This window comes from Spodoptera frugiperda, chromosome 14 (assembly GCF_023101765.2).
Source record: "Spodoptera frugiperda isolate SF20-4 chromosome 14, AGI-APGP_CSIRO_Sfru_2.0, whole genome shotgun sequence".
Taxonomy (NCBI): domain Eukaryota; kingdom Metazoa; phylum Arthropoda; class Insecta; order Lepidoptera; family Noctuidae; genus Spodoptera; species Spodoptera frugiperda.
In genome coordinates this window covers 8,685,582-8,712,723 of record NC_064225.1, presented here as the reverse complement: position 1 = coordinate 8,712,723, position 27,142 = coordinate 8,685,582, and the positions used below count along the sequence as shown (strand labels likewise).

Here is a 27,142-nt window from a genome sequence, read left to right as displayed (position 1 = left end):
ACTTCAATTTACTTCAAAACGCAAAGATGCCTACAAAGGAATATAGATGGTGCGTTTCAATAATACTTAATTTAATTGTGATATTTTTATGATAACTATCGTGAAGACATACTATATTAGCTAAAAATGGACAGACATGGTGACGTCGCGCAGCCTACTGTGCACGCTGCTCATGATAAAGAGCCCCTCTGTGACTCGAAACTAGTAGAGCTTTTCTCTATTAATATACGTGAGTAAACCATAACCAACCAACCAAGTAATTAAGAGCTGTAATGTTGTAGGTTGTCTAGGAATGTTACGGACATATGGCGCAACTGTTGCCGTATTTGTAAAGAGTGTTCAAATTACTTTTTGGCTTACCTACTGGGCCTATTTCGCTCATTTCTCGTATATCGTTAGCTAAAATAAAAACAAAATACCTATGTGGTTTAAATTAAGCCGTAAGAGGTCTCCCCATACGATTTATACAAAGTTTTATTTATTTTTCACCAGTCATGTTATGAGTTCTGAGATGAAATCAGGAGTAGTATATCTAAATCGACTTTATACCTATAAGATTAAGAGACTAGATTTTCGTAAACACGAGCAGTTGGCTAGTTATTTCAGTCTTGCAGACATAGCGCGGTTTGTGACGATAGTCAAATAACTGTTCCTAGACATAGCGTGAATATAAATAATCACAACGTTTTGTCGACGTATTTTGTCGGTTTTTCCAAACACATACTCGTACTATTAATTTATTTACATTTTGTATCCGGTCCGGGTATTGAAACCGAGATTTTTTTAAAGGCCGGCAACGCATCTGTGACTCCTCTGGTGTTGCGGGTGTCCATGGGCGGCGCTGATCGCTAACCATCAGGTGACTAGACTGTTAGTTTGCGAAATACAAACTAGGTAAATGTCCTTCATTTAACTTAAGACTCGCCTTTTATTTACCACGGGGTAGGCAGAGGTGCAATAATTGGTATATGTATTATGTAACACCCACGTTTCGACTTTTGTCACCCAAGAACTCTCAATATTCCTTTACTCAACTCAAAAAATCGAACTAATTAACTTACAAACATACTAATACCTAAAACGTTGAAATCCAATCCGATATAATGACAATACAATCGCCCCTCATCTGATGTGACCTAATTCCGTCACCAGAGACATGCAGGTGTTTGATACGACATATCTGCCTAGCACGGAGATCACAGGTCGTGGTGATAATCTGTGTCGACGTATCTAACGCCACGACCTAAATCTTGCTAGGGTATTAGGTATTGACAAGTAAGCTTAGCTTAGGTGATGACACATAGTTGAATCATATGAATTACGTATATACAAACATAATCTCATGCCTGCCTGCCATGGGGGTAGGCGAAGACTATGGAACGCCAATTGCTATGATTCTTGTACACCTCTTTCGCTTCATCAACAGTCATCCATAATATGAATTGACCACCCTAATGCAGGCTACATCGTACGATTTAACTGTACAGTCGGAGTGGCCTCAAATAGTTAGGCCGCCACAGATAAGGCTCAGTAGGGCTAAAGCCCGATCCGGAACTGCGGACAACGTAACAGGTTACCGGGGCTCCGGCTAAAAGCAGGAGTAGGAACGGGGTGGTTTTTAGTCAGTTAGAGTCGGACACTATTGAATGATTATCCCTCCTCGAAAATTTTGACATTTGATAGAAACCAGGCAGCAGCACTCTTTGATAAACCTGATCCATTAAAAGTAGGATCTTCAAATCGTCTGCTAAGCGTGGAGATTATTCATGCAAACCACTTTTATATAGAGGAGGTTTACACTCCAGTAACAAGCTTCTAATTATTTTAGGTGTAACGTGTACATTATTTTGTAAACGCACTCACGACAGAAGAGTAAAATCATAGTGTAGAGTCTCGGGTTTTTATTTAAGATATATTTTTTGGTCTAAATAATTATAAATAACGTACTATAACCATAATTTCGATACAGACGTAGAGAGAACTGACAGATGTTATATTCTAGTAACATAACGATAAATATTATAATGAACATGTTCTATGATTATTTACGTTATGAACATAAATCGCTGGTTCAAAAGTATAAGTTTTTATAGTGTAAATATCCTTGTACTAATGGACATTATATTTAAATTAGTAGCTGTTGCCCGCGACTTCGTCTGCGTAGCATAATAACACCTGATAGAATTTAGTTATTTGATTTTCTTTCTAAAATAAAAGTAGCTATGTTACTTCTCAGTACATCAGGGACCTGCTAATACAAGTCCCATCAAAATCGGGCTAGCTGTTTAAGAGATAACCCAGAACAAACAGACATACAGACAAAAATTGAAAAAAATATTATTTTGGTGAATGTATCGTATCGTATGTATGTATATTCATATTTATTATTGTTATTTCAATGTTACAAATAGACACTCTAATTTTATTTATTAGTGTAGATGTATATATACATATAATGTTTGGCATTCATTGCTTGGCGTATCTGTTCGTTTGTCATTGACCCGTTTCATAGAATAAAAGTGGTTATGTTTTGTAAAGGGTCATTTTGTAAGGCCAGTTTCAATAATTTTACTGTATTCTTAATATATATAGAATTTTAAGACGTGTGCTATGAATAGCTTCAGTACTATCGATACATTGCATTCTCGAGCTATGCATCTTTCTTGCACATCTACATACAGCTACATAGCTTAGTATCAGTGGAAACGGTCACATAGTTTTACAGCTTAGCAAGTAGAAACAGAATCTAGAAGTGTATCCAGTGAACGGCATACGTGATGAAACACACGTATGTCCACAAAATCAGTCGAATCTACTAATGCCAGTAAATAAACAGCTAATATACACATGCAAACGAACGTATGATAGATTCTACCGACTTCAAAGAGGGAAATCAAAAGGAAAATTACGCCCAAGCTTATCAAAGCACACATTTGGACGCAAAAGCGAAAAAACTGGCCAAGTACGAGTCGGACTCGCCTTGAAGGGTTCCGTAGCAGCAAGAAGATTCGAAGTTTTAGAAACAAAAAAAAATTGGTTTACGACTTTTGTAAATATTATGCGTTTTGTTGAAAATGTATTTCTTAAAAACTAATAATGATATCTCGTTCAAATCACCACTTTGGAAGCTTCAATCATTCAATCAATTGACTTTGACGAAAAATGGCTTTAGGAACCTTAATGTCTTTTTTAAAGTACCCAACTACCCAGCTAGACACATTTTTTTTGATAACGGTTATTAAAATCAACCTACAACGTTTCAACTATGTAGACCCTAAAGTTTCACAAGGAATGGAATATGCTACGGAACCCTAAAAACATTCGCCCGCCAAAAGAACTGTCGTTAAAATCAGAGATTCCATTTTTAAACACGCGTGGGCCACGAGATTCCACCCTAATTTTACAAATAGCCAGTATTTATTATCAACGAAAAAAGTATTTCGTATTTTTGTTCGGAGTTTTTCGTTGCAAACGTGTATTTTAAAGGAAAGCGTCCACAGGCCCGCATCGTACGCATCGCACGCAACGGATTTTAGTTTGTCTTGTATAGAAACTCATACAACTGCGTCCACTGATCCGCATCGTACGGACCGCATCATCGGCAATGCCTACATGCGATGCGTACCGATGACGACGTACTGTGGACGGTAAAGGTTTTTCCGTCTAGAATTTGGCGACTAGTTGTGATATGTTTGCGAAAATAAAAGATTTAATGTTTGTTTTGCTAGTAGTTCTAAATTATAAACAGGTCACTGATCTCTCAACACTCTTAGTGACGTTGTTTTTCTATATCAACACTCTTAAAACTAAATCGGAATTTGATTTAGGGACAAAAGTGCGTTTGATTAAAATTAAAATGCTTTTTTTATGGAATAGTGACAAAAGTGCCTTACGGAATAAAGTTGAAATGTTTTATGTTATGGAATAAGAGCAGATGGTTCACCTGATGGTAAGCGATCAGCGCCGCCCATGGGCACCCGCAACACCAGAGGAGTCACAGGTGCATTGCTGGCCTTTTAAAAGGAATACGCTCTTTTCTTGAAGGTTTGGCCTCGTTCGATAGTAAAACGCTTTTTCATATTTACTACATGACTTTCTATAGTAGTTTTTTTGAAAAATAGAATGAAGATTTTTAAATTTAGTGTATCAATCTCGAGTCTATTTAGAAACTACCCCTTGCTTTTACATACTAAAGTAATCAATTACGTCTATTTAAATCCAAAGGTGCAATTAATCAGTAACATATAACAGACCCACCCTTCTTTCCGTTTCATCTTGACATTACCAACACCCCCTATTGCAGGGTGGTCCAAAGACATAAATCAAGTCTTATTCGTTTAGTCTGATACCTTTTAACTATAGTCTAAGAAACTATAGAGGATACAAGTGCGTTGCCGACCTTTGGGGGTTAGGAATTCAAGAGTTGTTGGAGAATCGGGGATTGGGAAGATTGGAAAGGGGAGTAATTGAGCCTCACTGACACAACGCAAGCATTGATGCAAAAAACCGCGCGAAGTGGAAAGAAAAAAGCCGGAAAGCGGACCTCGAGCCATGAAAGGAAGTAACTGAGATAACGCTAAGATCAAATCAAATCACTTTAAGATGATAATGATGAAGTAAATACGCCCACTATCTATTGCCATATCTTGTCTACTTTTCGCCATTTGACTTGTGTTCTATGTATCATCGGAACAATTTTAATCTCTGTGCACACGAATTAAAATTGTTCCGATGATATTCAAAGTTTTGAAAATTCAAAATATCTTTTGTCTAACACAATACACGCATCTGACGTGATTTGTGAATCACATCCAAAAATCACATCACGTAACGATCACACTATTCGACCATTCATTCCTAAATTGCACTACATTAACACATCTCGCTGTAGTCACGAAATCCAAATAAGTCATAATAGAAGGAAATGCAATAGAGCATTAAGACGGAGCGGATATTTTAATTTATTTACACGATTACAATACAAACGCAACTGCCATTGATCAGGATGAACAACAAACAAGCGCTGAGACGCCGGATGAGGTAAAATTGGACGGAACCGATCGTGTAAACATTTGGACTAATGTGATGGTGTGGGTGGCTTAATGATTGCGCTACAGAATGTAAAGATAGGTAATCATGCAGTTTATATTGTGTTGTTGCTTCTAGAAAACGTTGCATAACAAAGGCAAGGCTAATGTAATGTAGATATTTTGGTGTAGTTCTGAAAGGTTAGGAATCATATAACCGAATGCGATAGTTTGTGATGTTGGATGGACGTTTGTAACTCAAATACGCCAGGACATTTTGAACTGAGTAAGATTTTAATAAGGCTTTAATTCATTGAAATTTCTACTTTTCAGGGTTATTATATTTATTTTCTTTAATATTACATTTCATGTGCACTTTTTCATACCGATTAATTTTACAATCTCTACACACTCCAAAAAATTTTTGAGAATGTCACGGCCTATCTGGAAGTCATTGGGAGATACCTATGTTGATCAGTGGACGTTCTATGATCGATATGATAAATGTCTGAGTCTGAGTCTGAGTACGGTAGTACCAGTTACATTTCCCACTCTATAATTATCCACGTAGTAACACATTATTAGCAAAAATAATATTTGGCGACAACGAAACGGTAACTGGCACAAGGCTTACCACCGTGCCTGGCTGACTACTACTCAGTGGGCCAGACACACAGATTGTAACTGCTAACTACTACTCAGTGGGCCAGACACACAGATTGTAACTGCTAACTACTACTCAGTGGGCTAGACACACAGATTGTAACTGCTAACTACTACTCAGTGGGCCAGACACACAGATTGTAACTGCTAATCACGCTAAATGCTCCATGACACGACAATATTTGTCTTCCAGTATTTAAATATAATAAGTAAGTTTAGTGCTATGCAAGGATTTGCCAATTTCTCACCTGGTCTTTCCCAATTATGTGTATGACGGAAAACTAGTAATAGCGTGTTTAAACATAGCTTTAACTGTGTTTACTCATGTGTTTCACGAGTGTAATAAATAATTGATTCTGTATACTGAAGGAATACGCATTACCTAGCGAGTTACCAGGGCTCCGGCTCGAAGAGCAGGATTAGGAACGGGGTGGTTTTTAGTCAGTAAGAGTCTGAAATTCTCTCTCGCCTCGCCCAAGGTGGGAGAAGTCATTGGATAATTTTCTCCTCTCAAAAAGGCTGTATAATTAAGGCTAATTCACGCAAACCCATATCGCATGTACCTACGGTGTACCGTTATAGATGTGGATTTGTTTAAATCGGTTTAGTAGTTTTGGAGATTATTGCGAACAAACAATAATTATATCCCTCTTTTATACTTGTCTCTTATTCTGTTCATGTAAATTATAACAATTTTTTTGAGGGGTGAAATCATCCATTGACTTCTCTCGCCTTGGGTGAGGCGAGAGGGAGTGTCAGACTCATACTGACTAAAAACCACACCGTTTCTACTTCTGCTTTTAGAGCCGGAGTCCCGGTAACCCGCTAGGCATCTCTACAATATTAATAATAATACTTTACAATAAATTCCTACAATAAACCTTATTCTACATAGTATCACATCAAACAATAACCTTCAGTTATTAATTCCTTTGAATACAAAACATTACTTCGCCATGTTTCCTGGTTGATTGGTATTATGCAGTAAAAGTATTGTCAACACACATTCTGACTCTCTGACGTCATCGTGGAGAATTGTCAGCAATTGTTTTGATTGATAATCAATAGTGGAACACATCTAGCGTACCATGCCCTTTATGACTCTCTAGTCGTTAGTCTTTTTTTTTGAAACTGGCAAAATCATCCATTGCCTTCTCGTGCTTTGGGCGAGGCGAAAGGTAGTGTCAGACTCTTACTAGTTTGACTCTTTAGTCATAAAGAACTTGGTACATCTCTAAAAGACGGATGAGAAAATCGCATTATCAATTAAGGGTGCTTTTCTACTACAGATGTGTTATGCTACGTTGCTATGGATGCGTTTGACTAAAACGGACTCAACTAAGCTATGTTTTTTATATGGAAAGATGTGTGCTATGGATGACTTACCTGCTATTGATACATCGCATATTCCTAATACAGCTACTTTGCGGCAGCGCATCTTCCTCGCATAGCTACATAGCTTAGTATCAGTGGAAACGGTCACACAATTTCACAGCTTAGCTATCACATCTTCGGTGGAAAAACAACACTAATGATAATTTGCTAGCTGTGTGTGTGATAGTAACTCGCGGCTTTGTCCACATTTGATCCATAATACATTTCGCAGCCTCTAAGTCTAGCTGTGTCTTTAGAGGAGATTCGGTCTCATCCTTGCCTTTAACAGACGATTTGATAATAATTTTAAAGTCTCCCAATTAAATTACTACTTTTCGCATGTGACTATCTATCTAACATCAATAAAATGTGTAATTTACTACCGAAAATTTCCATCGATACGACATAACGTCATCTCGTATTTCCCCCTTTCGTTGGATGCTGTGTGACACACAATAGTTATAGATGTACATAATATATATCTATTTGTAACGTATGTATGTATACAGACAATTAGTAGTCAGTTTATTGTAGTTATGTCAGAACCGGCGATGAGAGTACTCGTGTCACAAGCCCTGCACTAAGTGAGTGTGATCTTACTTATGTTATAGATGCGATAGTCTGTAAGTTTTTGTATGTGAATGTTTGTTACTCAATCACGTCAAAACGGCTGAGGGGATCGGGACGAAATTTGCAACAGGGGTATAGTACTGTTTGGGATAATTTGTAGGCTAGTTTTTATCTCACAAAAACGTCGGGAAAAACCGCTGGCATAAGCTAGTCGATATTTTTTACCTGATTTTTTAAAATGTTTGTTTGTGTTAATATAAGATTCTTTTCTTTTCTCTTCAATTGTTTTTAGTGAATGTATTTTGTTTTATGATTCTTTGAAGTATTTTTGCTTAGGTTAGGTATGATCGCAGTCTAGATTTGTTTACATGAAAATCTTATTTGCACTTTATTTTTGTTATTGGGAATGCTAATTTATTTTGTAATCAAAACAACTCGTGTGCATTAGGTAATCGTATGAAGAAGATAGTTCCTATAATCTTATTTTTTCTCGAACTTTCGGATTAGAGTCAAAGTCAAAGACAAATCATTTATTCCAATTAAATCTTATGGTCTATATATTAAGGTACAAATACAGAAATAAATAATAGTCTGTCAGTCTATCCGTCAGTGAAGCTACGTGCTCGTTCCAAAAGTGTAGCTTTGAATGGAGAAGAACGAGCAAGAAACTGCAATCGTTTTCTCCATTCGGCAAGAAAATAAGAAAATAAAATGAAATTTGCAATAAAAATCCTAGATAACTGTTTAGACATTCCATTACTATAACAATTTTTATAATCTTTTTTAACTCAACAACAATGAATTACAATTGTAATAATATTTTTTAAATATTTTGACAGTTCAATTTTCAAATTTTGACAGCTAAACCTGACGCCATGTTTCTTTTTGTTACAGATAAAAAATATCGACACAAAATGATACCACACTCCGCCTGACAGCTGGGAAGTGACGAACAAGTGATTGAACAGTGAACAGTGACTCTTGGACTGTCTACCTATGTGCGAGAAAGTGTGTGCTAGTGGTAAAATGACGAACATTACTCCTGAGACCAGGATCATGATGATGAGGTCTAACGATGGAAGAAACAGTTATAGGAGACAGGTGAGTCTTTATCTGAATTAAGTCTTTGACTGGCAAGACTTGACTGCCAATAGAAAACTGTTGAAGGCAAATCCTCCGCTAACGTCGGTCACCGGTGACCACCACAGCCTTCAATGTGTTAATTGTTATTTGTCAAAATCCTTTATCGAGTAGACGGATGTAACAAAAGCAGTAGTAAAAGATTTCATTTTGATAATAATTTGTAGGTTAAATTAAATGCTGCTTATATATATGAGCTTCTAGCATGGCTTGAAACTATTCGAGTTCCTTGTCTAATAAGTACATGATTAAGCCTAAAAATATAATAATTAAAATGAGTGAGATAAAAATTATTTTTGTGATATCTACACAGAGTATTAAATTGCGAATGTGTTTGTGTACCCAGTAAATTGTGCCTTTTATTACAAAAAAACATGGGACACAGTTTCACACATTTATTCCAATTTCATGTTTGTTCAATAAAAGTGTCAAAAACTCAATCCCAAAGCAGATATTAAAATAAATTTATACCATGTGTTATGTATCGCCACTAACAACCAATCAACGCAAAGCTACAATAAAACATTCAAAAACTTAGTTATTTTACACAGCTAGTATTTTTATAACAAATCCCATAAAATTGTCAGCTTTTCCTAACACAACACCTTTTACGATCTCCCCCCATTTCCTACATCTATGACACACTTACAAAATTAAATGCGTGTGGCGAAACACGGAACTAAAGTTAAATGTATTGAATTTGACAGTTGCCTAAACAATTCTCTTGACTGACAGCGCCACCGCGAAACGCAAAGCTAAGTGTGTCAGTCTAATGAGACGTATCAGTTGACAGATGTCATTTAAACGTCAAGATTTCGGGTGAGGTTTTGACAAAGATTGCACCACTTGCATGCCTAAAATAGAAAACTATGCATAAATGTGGGAGAGCCATGCTTCGGCACGAATGGGCCGGTTCTACCGGAGTGATACCACGGCCTCATAGAAAACTGACGTGAAACAACGCTTGTGTTGTGTTTCGTTATGTAAGTGAGGTTATCGAAATTACCCCCTTCCCAATCCCAGATTCCTCAATAACCCTTAAATTCATAACCCTTAAAAGGCAACGCACTTGTCACGCTTCTGAGTGTCCATGGGTAGCGGCGATTGCTTACCATCAGGTTATCCGTCTGCTCGTTTACCAGCTTAAATATCAAACAACTTTAAAAAAGAAATAGTGCAGTCAATATCAACAGCTGGAGTTAATACCATTTCTAAATTCCAATTTAAAACAGTGTTGCCAAGAAAAACGGTCACGAACATAAAGCTACAATCATAAACCTATTAATACAGTCAAAACAGGTGCATCACTAGCCATCAACCATCTCATACATACTTTCATACAAATTAAAGAAAACTATTTTAAAACCCGGAACTTTAAACTTCCCATATTATTATTTAATAACACTAATAAATTATAACTCGCAACTTAATTAATATAATAATAATCAATTTTAATACGAAATTACACACATTAAAAATTCGTTTCACAATCTGTCAATTTCAGTGACAGTAACACGGGCCAATAGTTACTATGCGAGTAACATCACATCACTCTTATTACTGTAGAGCTAAAGTTCAATATCCAATGACAGGAACGAGGAATTAAATTTGTCAACACCGAATTTTTATTTTGCAGTTGCATTGACTTTTATGTCGTTGATATAAGGTTTGATTTTGCTTGATTGGTATGTGTTGGTAGTTTTGTTTGAAGGGGATAGAATGTATGGCAGTGTGTCGGTCATTGACCCGTCCAAATGTTAGGAGTCTAGCGGACGCTTTCTGATAGAACAAGTAGGGTTGTCCCCGGGAAGTTTATCGAGGTCGATATATTGGCCGAAATAGAATATGGGTTAGGGGTGTCGAAATTAATCGGTGACATAGTTTTGATAAGGTATTGCGTAAATATTGTATGTTTATTTTTTTATTTACATTTTTCTATGATAAACAACAATAGATACTTTATGTTGTATTCAAATAACTTAGCTTATTCATGTGTTGTGTATGTCTTTGTTCGAAATAAATAAAATTCATAATATTGAACTATAAAACGATTTGCGTTAAACTAAAGATTTTAACAATTTGTCAATTTAAACAATACTTGCCTAAAATTTTTAGAAAATTTTAGTTTTGAGTTACAGTAAATTGTACGTATTTATTTATCTCTAGCTTAAATAATTTCCCTTGTTAATTTTCTATATCGAAAATTCTTAACCTTTTTATATCGAATCATCGATACACCGCGTAAAGCATATCGACAAAAAAAAACAATATCATAATTTCACACCTCGATATCGACACACCATACAACGCACATCACTAGCCCACAATTCACACATGGTGCCCGACAAAGCGATCAATAACGCCATGTAGGTATATCTGTATGTGCACACGACACATCAAGCTAAACACAACCAGTATAACCTGACCTGTCAATATGCGGAAAGATCATACAAAGCGAGACCATGATATACTGGTTTGTGTAGTTCGACGTGTGACTATGGGTACGTGTCCCATCACATTTTGTATCTTAACACGTACCATGGGACATGGGCCATGGGACATTTATCTCATAAACAAGGACGGAGTAAAAAGAAAGTTGGTACATTCCGGTACAATTATTATAATGTTCAAAAAATATTCGATAGGATGACATTAAGGTGGTAAGGTAATAAAATCCTTAGCTTTTCTTATATGTATTTTTTTATCGATTTTTGTATCGTAAATATTATATCGATACCTGTTTGATATAACTTTTAATGTTTTTGAAAATAATCTCAAATCCAATTCCCGGGCGTGGAGACTATAACCAAACCCCACCTTTGTAGAAATGGCCCATAGACCAGTAGTGAAATCTTACGGGCTTTTGATCATAAGAAGAAGGATCTTAAAGTTATTGTAAAATATCTTCTGCCACAGGCTTTGCCCGCAAAGTATCCTATAATCCAAGTCAACTCATACCCTGGCTATATATCAAATTTCATCAAAATCCTTCCAGTAGTTTCAGCGTGATTGACAGACAAACATCCAACCAAACAAACAAACTTTCACATTTATAATATTAGTGTGATTAATCGTTGAATTGAAAAACAACCAAAATGCTTGCAATATTACAGTAGTCCAGAAAAAAACTTCGATTCTCTCTATCATCTACTCACAAAATCAAATATCACGAAAAACAACACAGCCGTTCTCTAAATGACACAACTAACACGACATCTTAACAAACACATTTCGTCTAGATATTCAACAAAACCTCCTTGCTTGCCACTCTTCATTCCTGCATGGTCAATGGTCACCAACCATCTAAGGAACGCGAAGAAATTGTCCAGCGACACCTAAAGCCACTGAGCCGGTTTCTCAACCACGGACATACTTCAAGCGGTCACCTTAATGAGGGTCTATAAATCCTAGGCACTTCCTACATCGCCTGGGTGCCTAGGAAATACATGGCTAATGTGCCCGGTTAGATGAGTGATAGGTACTGTCTGTTTTATTTGTTTAGGGAGGTAGACTGAAGTTTTTAGTAGACTAAATATAATAGTTTGAGTGTTAAAAGTGAATCGAAATACTAAAAAAAAAAAATTGTTTTTCGATTCGAGCTTTTTCCAGGGGCACCGATTAATTCGCGAATTCGGCTCAGACGGATGACGGATCACCTGATGGTAAGCAATCGCTGCCGCTCATAGACACTCGAAACAGAGGCGTTACAAGTGCGTTGCCGGCCATTTGGGGGTTAGGAGTTTAAGAGTTGTTGGGGAAATCGGGGATTAGGAAGATTGGGAAAGGGGGCCAATCTTTGGTAATCTCACTCACACAACGAAACACAATGCAAGCGTTGTTTCACGTCTGTTTTCTGTGAGACCGTGGTATCACTCCATTCTATCCGGCCCGTCGTCGTGCCGAAGCATGGCTCTCCCACACTTTAATCGTCGATTAAAGTCAAACATTTTTTTTATAGAAATTGGTCATTAATTTTATTCATAAGACAATATTTACCAGAAATTGATTACTATTTACACACAACTTCTGAACCGTACACACCATAATTTATTTAATTATCAAAATGACAGGAAAGGGCGGTACTGCACTAGTTTGTCTACGCAATGTCACAACAGCCGGAGCTGTCCAAATTATAAGCTATCACCTCTTAATGCACGGCTATTAGAATCAATTTGAAAAGCGACTAGTTCACTGCCGTAGGCTGTAGAATGGAGTTTCGGTTGATTCGGAGCGTAATTCCATAAATACTGCCATAAAACACTTTATTCGTTTTTATTTAGTACGTAATATCAATTTGAAATAACCGATCTTCAGATGGTGGTCTTAATAAATACCTGTTATTATAAAATTTTTATTTCGTGCTCCAATTTAAACGAATGTATGAAAAGATTTAAAATAATTTAATGTTTGAATGTCAATTACGTCCAAGATGTGTTTGATCTATGATTAAAACATTAAAACGGAATATTTACCGTGTTATGTTTATTTGTCTTGAATTTCCAACATTTCGACACTGTTCAGGACAGCTATTCTGTAATTATCGAATTCGAAACACTGTGAGCTAAGCTGTGAAACTATGTGACCGTTTCCACTGATCTGCTATGCGAGAAGATGCAGAGTTCGAGTATGCGTTGTATCTTCATCATTCCATATAAAAACATAGCTTAGCTGAGTCCATTTCCACCAATACTAAGCTATATCTACCAATGAATATAATTGGTGGAAGCCAAACGCATCCACAGCAACGTAGCATAGCACATTTCTGGTTGAAAAGCACCCCAAACAGAATCTACTCTATAGATATTCATTGATAGTTTTCCAGCACGCATATACAAGAGAAGCAGGTCAAACAAGACAGTTTACACGTTAGTCGCGACACTACACGCAACAGATGGTGCCAGGCTATCTTGTAAACGTCCAGCAATTTGTTTACATCTACACAATTGATGCTTACACCTTTATCGCCATTGACATTTCATTTTATTCTCATTGCTGTTCAGTTCAACATCATGTATCAACAGTCCACTGCTGTATTGTGAGTCTCCTTTACATTAAATAGTTTGCCATTATCTCTACAAATAGGCAAATTAAGTATAAGTCACCACTCCTGACCAAAGACCTCTTCTCGAGGAACGTTTGAGCAATAATCACCATGTTTGGTCAATGCCGGTTGGCGATTTCAAACTTATAATTAGAAATTATAAGCCTAACTTTCCTCGCGATGTTTTCCTCCACCGTTAGTTAGTGATGTCTAAATAATATGCTTAGAGAGTAGGTACTTATAAGTCCGAAAAAGTCACATTTGTACTTTGCCGTTGGTAGGTTTCGAACTCTCATCCTCATGTATGAGAACCGGGCGTCTTAAGCATACGGGCCACTGCGACATTTTAGATTAAAAATAGCAGTTCAAAATATCCACGTTTATCAGAGAGTGCTGCTATCTGGTCTTTGTCAAATGTTTAGTTTCTTATGATACTTACTTGCAGAGTAGCTTGGTGGTTGCATAATATGTATTCAGATAAACTATTGTTTTTTATAACTTGACCATCTCTAAACTACTCTTTCGTTCACAGATCTTGGCGGCTCTTGCCGTATCACTGGGGCCATTCGCGGCGGGGCTCAGCAAGGGCTACATGTCCCCTGCGATAGCTTCGATGCAGGACACCAGGCCTCATGATGGAGGGTTCACCGTCAGCGACCAGCAAGCAAGCTGGATCGCCAGTCTTAGTTTATTGGGTAAGTGGAACTTTTAGTCTAATCATTTAAAAGATAGCGCTATCGTTGTGGTGATCTATTTTGGCTTTATGGGAGGTCTGATTGGTTTAAATACATATAATAATATTTGTTTTAACCGTTTTTGTCCAAAAAATTGTTCACCTGACTAAATCGGACTATGCTACGTTTTAATAGCAAAAATTGTCAGGTGTATCAATATTGCATTTATTAGGGACTCTTTGGATAAATACTTTACTTAAATGACAACCTTACACTAGCAGTAATCGGCTTTGGATTAAAGGTAAACGTCCACAGACCCGCATCGTACGCATCGCACGCATTCCGTATGACGTCATCGGTACGCATCGCATGTAGGCATTGCATTGAATTTCTATACAAGACAAACTAAAATCCGTTGCATGCGATGCGTACGATACGGGCCTGTGGACGCTTACATTAAAAGTGCTAAAAACACCTCTAACTAAAAGTCAAGCCGTTTTATCGAAATATACCAATGTACGAAAGCCATTAAAAGCCTCAATAACGCTCCATTCTCCATGGCTATACTTGTGACAATGCGTTCAGCATTCAAGCGAAGTTTTTTTCAATCCAAGCTGTTATTACCATTGTATCAACCTTTTTGTAAACGCATGTATCGGTACTAATTCGATTTTGTTTACGAATACACAAATCGATTGAAGGCGACTCGAGTGCAGTGGGACAATCGAATAGCTGCTAGTATACGAGTGTTCTGGAATTTTCAATTCGATTGCGAAGTTTTTTGGTTTTTGTTTTTCGAATGGTACTAATAGGAAAGGAAACGGATATTGTTTGGCTTAAATAGATATTTAATGATAGCAAATTCTGTAATAAACTACACCTCAAAATAACCGTTGAGGCATTCTTGATGACCATATAATATAAGCCCATTAAAAATATTTCTATGAATTACATACATACATGCATATCCTCACGCCTATCTCCCATGGAGGTAGACAGAGACAATGGAACGCCAATTGCTACGATTCTTACACACCTCTTTCGCTTCATCAACAGTCGTCAGTCTTTTCATGCATGCTCGTCGGTTAAAGGTACTTTTAATTTGGCCCTTCTTTAATATATCGCCAATATGTAGATGTATTACTTGTTACAAAATCACCCCTTATTAAAATCATAGCACAATCATGTCTTCAAGGCCCATCGTCATTTTGTCCACCCCAGGGAAAGTACACAGCGTAAGCAGTGCTTCATATCACTCAGACATTCTTCAGTTATCAGCTTACTTCCACTTAATGTGATTAGTACTAATGAGTGGCGCTAGCGTCGCATTATGGCTTGTCATTACACTACCAGCGATTGGTTGATGGGTAATGTCATCGCTAATTTTGGAGTGAGTTATTGTGGAGTGCTTGAGTGCTTATCTTTTGTTGTAACAATGTAATATTAAGTCATGTTCTTTTCTAAGGGATAGGCAGAGGTGTTCGTTTTCTTATGTTCAAGTTACATATTCTCATGTGATGGTGAACCTATTGTTATACACCAGGCTTTATTTATTTATTTGGACAACCAGTAGTTGTTAAATTAGGACTTTTGTCTAAACACTTATGTTATGATTAATTTATATGCAGAACATGCACTAAAGACAACAAAACGATGACACTTTGATCAGTTAATAAAAAAATAAATTAAAATGTTGAAATAAAATAAGACACATACAAACAAAACAATTTAGCATACATGTAAAGTTATACATCATTATGACAGTATTCTAGATACTAGGTACATGTTATTACAGGCTAGCAGACAACAAGACCCCATAATATCTTTAAGGTATGGGAACCGCAAGAATGGAAGCTATGGTTTATGGCATATTACTTTACCATTTAAATATGTACAAGTTAACAATATCCGCTGTTAAAATTCTATTTACCTTTGAAACAAATCTCCACAAACGCTTTAACCATATATTTGCCCATACATTCAGTCTTTAAAAGCTTGCAAACGATGATTAGTAAAGGTCCAGCCATTTCCGAGTTTGAACGGCGCAAACATACAGACATGAGTTTTAGAAATAAATTGTTTAAGTGTTTCCCAAACACGGAAATGTACAAACATATATTGTTTGTAGTAATGAAGTACTTACTCTTCATAACTAGTTTGTCAGCAGCACATCAAGATGACCTAAATTCTCATTGGATTTTGAACACTATTACTAAGTAGGAAAGATGAAAATTTATCGAAGAATTGGAGTAGGTTGACGTGCTGCAGCCTCTGCTCTTACTTAAATATTCAATTTGAACTCAATAATATTCGAATTTTACAGGAACGGTAAAATTACACTTAAGAGATGTAGTCAATGATGTATTTGCATTTAAACATCAACAGCCTAAAGTGGCCACTGCTGACCAAAGGCCTCTTCTCACACGGAGAAGGTTTGAGCATTAATCACCACGCTTGCTCAATGCAGGTAGAGCTGAGTAGGACTGATGCCTGATGCGGAGCTGCGGACTACCTAGCGGGTTTACCGGGGCTCCGGCTTGAAAAGCAAGAGTAGGAACGGGGTGGTTATTAGATTGTAATATGTCTGTCTTACTGTCTGTCTGACTGTCTTATTCCGCGTTTTTGCAGCTTTACATGTAAAAACTGAATCGTAAGCGTTAAAATATCATTATTCATCTCAATTTCATAGTTACCGTGATGAGCTCAACACATCAACTTGATTGATTCATTATTATATCGCGTTTTACCAATTGCATATTTTTAATAGCATAGCAATTACCCTGAATAGCAGAACTCAGCCGACCACCCGTTGCGGATAGCGTGAAGCTATAACAATACTAACGGTATCGAGAAGCACATAAATCGATTTTAATGACCAACTGTTCAATTTTATTCAGTCGATTGTGATTGAAGAAATTAAATTAGTTGACTACAGATTAAATTTAACTAGTGGTCGCCTAGTGGTCGAAATTCGACCATCTACGATTGAATTTAGCAATACCACTTAACATGCGTTCAAGGATAATTTTTATTTAACTCAAACTCAAACAAACTCTTTTATAAAACTCTATTCATATGAGACGTGAAAATATCATCGCAATGTCTATCGACTTTGACGTTTTGTCAAATACGAGAAGCACATAAATCGATTTTAATGTACTTTAACTGTTTTTGAAAAATCATTCAGTCGATTGTGATTAAACTATAAGTGTACCAAATTTTATGCTCCTACGTCCGCGCAATTTTCGTAAAAAGCGGTCCAAAGTTTTTGCATCACGTATTAATATATAGATTAGTTGACTGTCTCGTTGGTCGAGTGGTCGCGAATGCGACTGCCGACAAGAGGTCTCTGGTTCGATTCTTGGGTCGGGCAAAGTATTACTGGGCTTATTTTTCCAAATTTTAATCTCTTGTTTAATCTCTTTGGAATCGACAATCATCGACGAAAAGATTGGCCAATGCAGCCTTCATCTAAGTTCCCATCTTCAAAAATCTAGTACGTGCAGTTTTTCTCGAACCCCCTGCATCGATTTATGTAATAACAGGAACGAACCCGTGACCCACATACACAGGAACCTAACCGTTGCACAGCTAACAATAAAACAACCATCAAACCTGACCTCTTTTTGCCACTTCCCTATATTTTGCATTTGGCAACATTATCGATCACAATTTTCGTTGACAGCTGTCATCGTGTCATTGAACCCCGCAATCATTGGTCGTTGGATGAGAGAGCTGAGATTTGGCTGCACTCAGACTTATGTAACAATTCACACGAGACGAATCACATCCGTTGACATAATTGTTTAGAGTTTCATTGTTTTAAAGAGGCTCAATATTTTTTGTGGTATAAGCCGGTAAACGAGCAGACGGATCACCTGATGGTAAAGCAATCGCCGCCGCCCATGGACACTCGAAACACCAAAGGCGTTACAAGTGCGTTGCCGGTCTTTTGGGAGTTAGGAATTTAAGGGTTGTTGGGGAAACGGGGATTGGGAAGATAATCTAAGAAGACCTAACGAGACAGACATAATTATTATTTGAACTCAACTCATAATTTAAATAGACCTAAATATTATAGGATCTTGGCACAGCGAGTGAAATCGCAAGCGATTCGTTGAACCAGAGTGAACGAATTTGATGTATTAAACGAAGTGTTACCATCAGAAAATAACACTGTAATTATCTTGATGGAATTGTATAAAATATTTTACATTGCTGAATAATTCTCGAATAGTCAGGCTAAACCAAAAATTACCGCAAAGAATGCCACACGAAAATGCAAAACAATTGAATGATTAATCCATCCATCTATTTCTGAATCGTTATTTCTACAAGGCTTTTTACTCCACAATGTGCACTTAATAAGGGAATATAACCTCACGCATGTCTCCCACTGGGATAGTCAGAGACAATGCAACACCAATTATTACGATTCTTACACACCTCTTTCGCTCCATCAACAGTCATCAGTCTTTTCATGTATGCTCGCCGGTTAATAAGGGAACACTAAATTAAAAGCTTTGAATGGTTAACATACATAGTGAATAACTAAATACAATAGTCAGTTTAGTTAACTATGATGTAGACACACACAGCTGTTACACATTCACTTTACACTAACACACACACACAAACACAATTAATGACCAAATGTGTGACATAATTTTTACAAGTCAATAACCTTCCATTCTCTCATAATACTGTGTACACACCATGGAGTAAAGATTGGAAAGAGTATTGTTGCCACATTTTTAAATAAGAAGTCCGTTAAGGGAGACGCTAGTATTGTAATGAGAATTATTTAATGGGAAATAAAGTGCATAAATAAAAATTGGATAAATAAAAACGTTTCCAATTACTTACGTAAAAACTTAATAAAAATGATATAAGCTTTTTTATAAGTCTTCAAAAGCTGCATAGTACTCTTGTTATGACTCTATTCAACGTAGGATTTTTTAATTGTATCATTTTGAGTTTGAAACTCAATTTTCAGATGTAATAATAAATCATTAATAGTAATTTAAGATGACACTCCATAAATCTCATACTCCATGGTTCATACAACTGCAACCCTCTGCCACATACATAGACACACACCCACACATACACACAAGCAGTTCGGCCACAGATAACAACATTTAGTTTCGTTCCATGCAGCATACGTTCGCGAACCAGTGTATCCAACATAAATCACTTGATGCTGTAAATCATGACGCACACACACGGAGCACGCACCTCCACAACAATTACGTTGTCCGCACCTAATATTTAAAGTTGAAGAGTTAATGTCTGATAACAAAATATAGGCAGGAGATAGAGATGCATCGCAGTGACAAAAACATCGATACTTAGATTAGGAAGAAGAATCGAACAGAAAACTATTCGATTTTTTGACGTTGCTGTAACACGTCTATCAGAAGTTATAGACTCGCTTTATAAATTTTATTGATTCAATTAAATAAATGCTATTTGCTTATCGATAGGATTTATGAGTAAGCTCAGAGGGCGCAAATAAGGTTCGGCAATTTCCATCTATCTTCGTAAATACAAACTTGTATCAAATCCAAAGACTATCAGATACAAACAAATTCTGCATAATGTTAGCAGTGGCGCCGACGGCTGTATGTTCGATAACTTATTGATATTAATTCGAATACCACAAGCTTATAGTCACTCATACATCGTAGAATAGGAATCGAATGAATCGGAATGTCGACACAAAACAACTCTAATTTACTAAATTGACGCAACGATCGACTTAACGAAAGTTAACTTCAACTCATTGATTTGAACTTTGATAATCGATTCGGAAATCGATACTCGGTCCGATTTCAATTGACCCTGTCTCTAGTTGTAGTTGGTGAATAGCCATAAATTGCCGGCTGAAGGTAAATAAATGGAACATTTCGCTATCCGTTTACATGGTCGACTATAAGAGGTATATTTTACTTGTGATATCTGGTTTATGTTACCTGGGAAGAGCTACGTAGGTACCTAATGATCTAATTTTATTCGCTGACCAATCTATCCGATTCTCGGAATGTATTTTTCCGATTGCTCTCCAGTATTGATAGTAAGATCTTCAGTTTGCGTTCGATGTTTTATTTTCGTGCATATGTTTTGGTAATAGGTAATTGTTATTACACATGTGTGGCGCCTTAGCAGTTTCTTTTCCTCCATTTTTTTTTCTATTGGTTCGAAGAATATTAGCTTGCGAAGTGCGTCGTAATGTTTTATATTGAGTGTCCAGACAGGTCGGTATGTTTCTATGAAATACATTGATGTTCTTTTGTTTTTTGGCTACTTTAATATTTCAAGATTGATCCGATTATAAACTAACTCACGTTGCGGACTAGGTGGACTTTGGTTATTAGACTTTAAGCGGTAAATTTTAAGGACAGATTGATTTCAGACTGCCTCGTTGGTCTAGTGGTCGCAAGTGCGACTGCCGGACAAGGGGTCTCGGGTTCGATTCCCAGGTCGGGCAAAGTATTACTGACCTTTTTTTGGATTTTCGAAAAAAATCTCAGTAGCACAGAGACTGGAATTGAACGATTTTCACGATTAATGAAAAGTGGGTGTACATTGTATAGCGGCATTATGTGACGTAATGTTCACCTCTGCCTACCCCTTCGGGGATAAAAGAGACTTTGCATTGATTCAAAATCTTCAATTGTCATTCAGACACTATCATACTTGTCTTTGAAGTTGACCCCTGCTGAATAGCTTCATTTACAAAGTTAAACCAAATGGAATGGAGCTAATAATTAGTCTCTCTTGAATTTTTGCGTCGCACTATATCTGTACTTATGTTCCCAGTAATTGGCGCTGTGATCGCAGTACGATTTGTCACGTCTCGCATAAACTATAGGTATCTGCTCAGTACTTAGCGGTGTAAGGTCTGGTATACATTGACTACTTCAAAATAATAACGTTTTCTATTGTGACCCATTAGCACAGCCATTAGATCTGTATGAGAATTCTTTTTGCGAAATTTAAGCTGAAATTGGCTCAAGTTTTTGATATTTTTCTCAGAAAGCGGGTTGGTGACCAAACGCAGACTTATCAACGCTAAAAAATAAAATATTTTCTCAATCCTGAAACCCAAACTTAATCCGCATCTTGTGAACCATCGACGATTTAATGAATAAACAATTACAAATGAAATATTTTCTCTTCTAAAAATATTTATTTGCAAGGTTTGGAAAACAAGTACCTCAATAGAATAAAGTCCAAAGATACTCCCTTCTACTTTCACCCTAAGCCACAAGCTCACCGCGGCGAACCTTACCAAACGGTGCTAATAACTGTGATCGAGGCGGTGTCGATAAATACAGCATTGTTCAATAAACACCATAATTGTAAACATGCGGTGAGAATACTCACAGACGAATAATGAGACAAGTCAGACAACCGCTCTATACCAGGAACTTCGAGAAATCTATACTAGTTTCTACACAAACATAGTTCTTTTAATGTGAAGGTGTTGTACGTACCGTTTCGTTGCCCGATATCGGGAGTTTTTCCTGTGTCATGAGTACATTTTCATACAAACCACAAAACAAAAGTACTCTTAATCGACGAGCATGCATAAAAATACTGAAGTCTGTTGATGAAGCGAAACTTGGCTACTTTTACTGATAATCTACATATCGATGGTAGAAAGGGTAATTGATCTAAGTAACATTATTTTTGCAATATTAATTTTGAGAATCACCGAATTTCTGTTATATTGAGCCTCATTTCCTCTTGGTCACATATTACTGAGAATTTTCGGTCCATCAATGGATAAACCTGATCAAACCTGCAACACCTTTGGCAGTCAAGCTCGTCACCATTTCATTAACCAGGGTGTTATATAATGTTTACACCCTTACATTAATCAAAATCGGTAGCAAACCACTATCTTAAAGCTAACCCACAGTATCTCAGTAGTTCCCAATGCATTCGTAATGCGACCGGCGCTAAACGATACAAACGAATTAATAGACGAATTAATTAAAATGTGTAAAGTAATCAATTCACCTGTTGCCCAGATAATATCCCAACAGGTTTAGCAACTAATTGATAATCTCAATGCGGGTGTAAATGTTATAATCGACTTTCGAGTAATTGGATTAAGTCTTGAATGATTCGATTAGTTTTTATTGACATGTTAACTGTATTGATAAGCTTTAAATATAATATCCAGAGTTTTTATTTATACCACTAATGTGACAAGAAACACACGGCCCACCTGATGGTAAGTGGTTATCGTGGCCTATGAACGCTTGCAACACTTGGGGCATTACATGCGCTTTGCCGACCCTTAAGAAACCTATTTACTTCCTTCTTGAAGTACCTCATATTGTAGCCTACTGGGAAAACCTCGGCAGGGAGTTCATTCCACAATCGGATAACATAATCATCCACCAATTTTTTTCTCAAAGTCTAACGCCCGAATACTGAAATGTTACTCAATTTAATATTGTACTCAAATATCGTGCTATCTCTGCCATTTTATAAAGAATTGAAAGTGACAGAGCTAGATTTGAGAGCGTCTGAGTATTCGGACATAAGTCATTATTATTTATTTAAGTACTTATTCCAATTAGACCTTATTAAAAACACTTTTGGAACAAAATAAGAAGCGTCAGTCTGTCGGATAGACTTCTAGCGAAACTTGCTCATTCCAAAGTGTAGATTGCTATGGAGAAATGAATCTTATGTTACATTCATATGGGATGAGTCTATAGTCATACATCCTGGGCAGAAAATTCTAGGCAGCGTAATTCAACTTAACCCGTAGTAAATTAGCTGTCGCAACAAAGATAATTTAGACCTTACCAAAAAAAAAAACTTTAATCTTTAAGTCTTTTTTTTGGTAAGGTCTCAGACACCCAATATTTCTACTAGGTAGCTATTCTACCCCCTTAAATATGGTGTACGTGACTCCAATCCTTATCTAGGGCGATACGTTGTCGGCTGTCCTATAGCCGATACATTGTCGGCTAGGCCTATATAGCCTATACTCGGTATACAGCGTGTAACAAAATACGCATATATATCAAGAAGCACAGAAGAACACAGGTTGAATAGAATCTCTACACGAAGTTTTAGCTTAAAATACGTTTAAAAAAAATAGTACTAAATACTTGGTATCGCATGGTTTTTGATTTCAAATCATACAAACGTGTCATAACACTACAGGGATCACTCGCTAATATTATGAAACATTTCTTCTGTAAATCATAGCTTAATACCATGAAAACATGAGTTTAAAAAACCCTTCCCGTATCGTTAGTTATGTTATCTAGACACCGTGCAATTGATATGTATGTATGTCCCCTTTTTGGTACAGGTTGTATATTTGCGAGGCTATATTATGCATACATAGGTGTTGGGTCTCGATATCGTACCAATCTGACAGAGGAGGTCAGGTCTCAGATAATAGGGCTACCGATTTACCATTTGTTGATTACAATCCCTTCGATTAAGATAGGTAATGGTGTTATCTATCTGGTTGTGGGACTAATAAACCTCTTTGGTTTAAGAAATTATACAATTTGCTATGGGTAAATTTAATATTAATGAAAGACTTGTCATCATGCTCAAATCATTAATTTTTCCTGCTTCGTTTGTTGTGTGGTCGCAAGTGCGACGGGTTCGATTCCCGGGTTGGGCAAAACACTACAGCGCATTTTACGGTTTTTTGAAAATCTTTAAGCAGTAACACGTAGTCTGGAATTGTGCCCAGTATATGGCAATAGGTTCATCCCCAATTACATGGGACTTATAACATACATGGTGAATACTGGGTATATACTGCACAGTGGCTTTACGTTATGTGCACCTCTGCCTACCTCTTCAAGGATAAACAATACGATAGTGGCGATTCAGATTATTTTTTTCTAAATTGGACAGCTCAAACGCAAGATTTTCGCTTCGCTTCACATAAATAGCCCAGTGTTTAGGTAAACCCAAACTAAACTAAACCTTCGGCTCTATAAAAATAACAAACTACAGTTAAAGAAATACTCGCACTATTTCTATTTGCGTAGTATTTCAGTTACAACATCTCTGAACACTCCTCCGTTATCAATTTGTTAAAACATTAACGATTTCCATAATCACGATATCATTATAACTCTTCCAAATACAAGTTTTAAATGCAATTGAAATAAACATCTTGAAAGAGCAGATTTTAATCACGCTGTAGAATTATCGTTAAAACGCAACTTTGCACCTAATTAAAGGCTTGGATCACATCTTAAATTGCATCTTAAGATCAAATAGCGTGTCTCTTATATCAAGTCAACGAATTACTACCTAAGTACAAAATTGTGGTGATTTTAAGACCATTTAAGTAACATGGTGTTTCATACAAACTTAAATATCCTTATTATAGGAAATTAAAGATCCGTTTTTAGGGTTCCGTAGCCAAATGTTGTTGAGACTTGGTTCTTCAAATGTAATGATATCTTTTGAGGTTTAAAACTTCTTTGAATTATTTTAAGTCAAAGTCTAAATTATTTATTTCAAATACACCGAGAAGGCATTTTTGAACGTCAAAGCAAATATCAAAATATTAAAAAAAACTAAATGTCTGTCTGTCGGTCAGTCCTTTAGTGAAGCTATTTGCTCGTTCCAAAGTGTAGATTCCTATGGAGAAAAACGAGCAAGAAACTCCATAATTTAAACATTAGACATGGTTTAAATTTTGCTGTGACATTTAAACTCTTTTCATTACTTTAAACTCTTATTTCATTAAATTTAGTTTAATACTAATTTTCATAACACAGAACTTACAAGTTTGTATGAAAAACCGCGGCCCCTAAAATCTCTCAGTGCTAATCACAGTCTAGGTACTGTTTATTTATACTTAGCCGCCCGTACGTCAGCGATAGGGCTGTACATTGACATTTTTGGCCCAAGGCGAGCCCTTAGATCCTGTTAGCTGTGTCACTGCCATAAATGGAGGTATAACTACAGTGGATTTTGAAATTTGTGGGCTCGGTAGGCCAACATGGCGGCGTTTGTAGGGTTGGCTACCTTTTGCGTGGAGACGGTAAACAAATTAAGATAGGTAGCTTAAGTATTTAAGTATAGTAAGTAAGTAAGGTTTTGAAAGTCTCTGTATAGTTTCTGTGTATAATATTATGGGTGTCTTCTTATTTTATAAATTGAATGGTTTGTATGTATAGATGTTCTTTCAGCAAAAACTACTAAAATGATCTACGTGAAGTTTGAAGTTGAAGGGATATTAAAATGTCAAAGCAATTATGTCTGTCGGTCAGTCCTCTAGTGAAGCTATTTGCTCGTTCCTAAGTGTAGATTCTTATGGAGAAGAAACTCCATAGGTTACTCTTTTTTAATCATGTTCACAGTATAATTCTTGGTTACAGTGTTTCGTTCCTTCGATTTTGTGAGACCAGTAGGCTATGTGAGAATAAAAATTATCCTTGAACGTATGTTAAGTGGTATTGTAAATTAAATCGTATATGGTCGAATTTCGACCACTAGGCGACCACTAGTATTAATAAACAGACCTGAATGCTTTTTTTAAGGGGAAAAATCATCCAATGACTTTTCTCGCCTTGGGTGAGGCGAGAGGGAGTGTCAGACACTTACTGACTAAAAACCACCCCGTTCCTACTCCTACTTTTCGAGCCGGAGCCCCGGTAACCCGTTAGGTAGTCCGCAGCTCCGGATCAAGATCTGAATGCACAGAGATTATACATCAACCAAATTGATAATAGTAGCCTATAAGTGCCATAATAAACATGTTAAACAATAATGCCTAAATACCATTGATATTGGTACTTTAACACAATACCTTAGAACACGAAGCCGACTAAATATTGGTTAATTTCAGATGTATTGTAGTCATGCTGTTGACTGACAGCTATTTAGATAGGAAACCTTTATCTTGTAATACTTAGTGCTAGCATATCTTAGAGGTATTTATTGGATACTCAAATTAATGTTGGTACTGGTAGTAAGTTGGCAATTTGAATTCACATTTGTCTAATCAGTTACTAACGTGATTGTGTGACTGATAGTGTGTGAGAGCCATGCTTCGGCACGAATGGGCCGGCTCAACCGGAGTGATTATACCACTCTCTCTCTCTCTGGTCGGTCCTTCATGTCTGAAGATCGTGGTCATGGTGGGTGATTCTGGCGCGCACGAATTGTCTTTATCGGCTTCTGTCTGATGCTATGCTAACGACGCTATAAAACTTTGTTGCTTTCGTGGTCTTGAGTGATACCACACCCTCACAGAAAACTGACGTGAAACAACGCTTGCGTCATGTTTCGTTGTTTGAGTGAGGTGACAAACAATTAATTATTCGTTTTACTACAAAATACTCTCATTGTAAAGGTAATTAAATTACCTTTCATACGACATATATTACCAATTAATAAAATACTTGTTTTAGATAGTAAATATTTATCAAGAAATAAAAAAGAGTAAACGCCAGCGCCTCCGTTTCTATGCTCTCAAGTGTAGTTTTTAAGAAAATACAAGATAATATAACATAACCATTAGCTTACACTACAATTATTCAATTGAACGATGAAATATGAGTCCAGGAATGCTCACGTTCCGATGTAAATCTACGTCCATTTTATCTTTGTAATCACAAACAGCCTAAAGGTAACTATTTACC

At 36.7% G+C, this 27,142-nt stretch overlaps 2 protein-coding genes across 4 annotated transcripts in view; one reads left to right on the top strand and one right to left on the bottom strand.

Moving 5' to 3' along the window:
* LOC118279065 (uncharacterized) overlaps positions 1-27,142 on the bottom strand; it is a 595,270-nt gene that overhangs the window by 211,385 nt on the left and 356,743 nt on the right. The gene's annotated exons all lie outside the window — the stretch shown is intronic.
* LOC118279231 (facilitated trehalose transporter Tret1-like) overlaps positions 1-27,142 on the top strand; it is a 118,615-nt gene that overhangs the window by 68,541 nt on the left and 22,932 nt on the right. The window contains exons 1-3 of one of the 2 annotated variants that reach the window (XM_050698409.1): positions 7,579-7,648; positions 8,529-8,735; positions 14,348-14,510. In XM_050698409.1, coding sequence (XP_050554366.1) covers positions 8,631-8,735; positions 14,348-14,510 — 268 coding nt within the window. In that variant the 5' untranslated portion in view covers positions 7,579-7,648; positions 8,529-8,630. Of the gene's footprint in view, positions 1-7,578; positions 7,649-8,528; positions 8,736-14,347; positions 14,511-27,142 lie in introns of those variants that run through there. The other variant, XM_035598823.2, reaches the window with a different exon arrangement.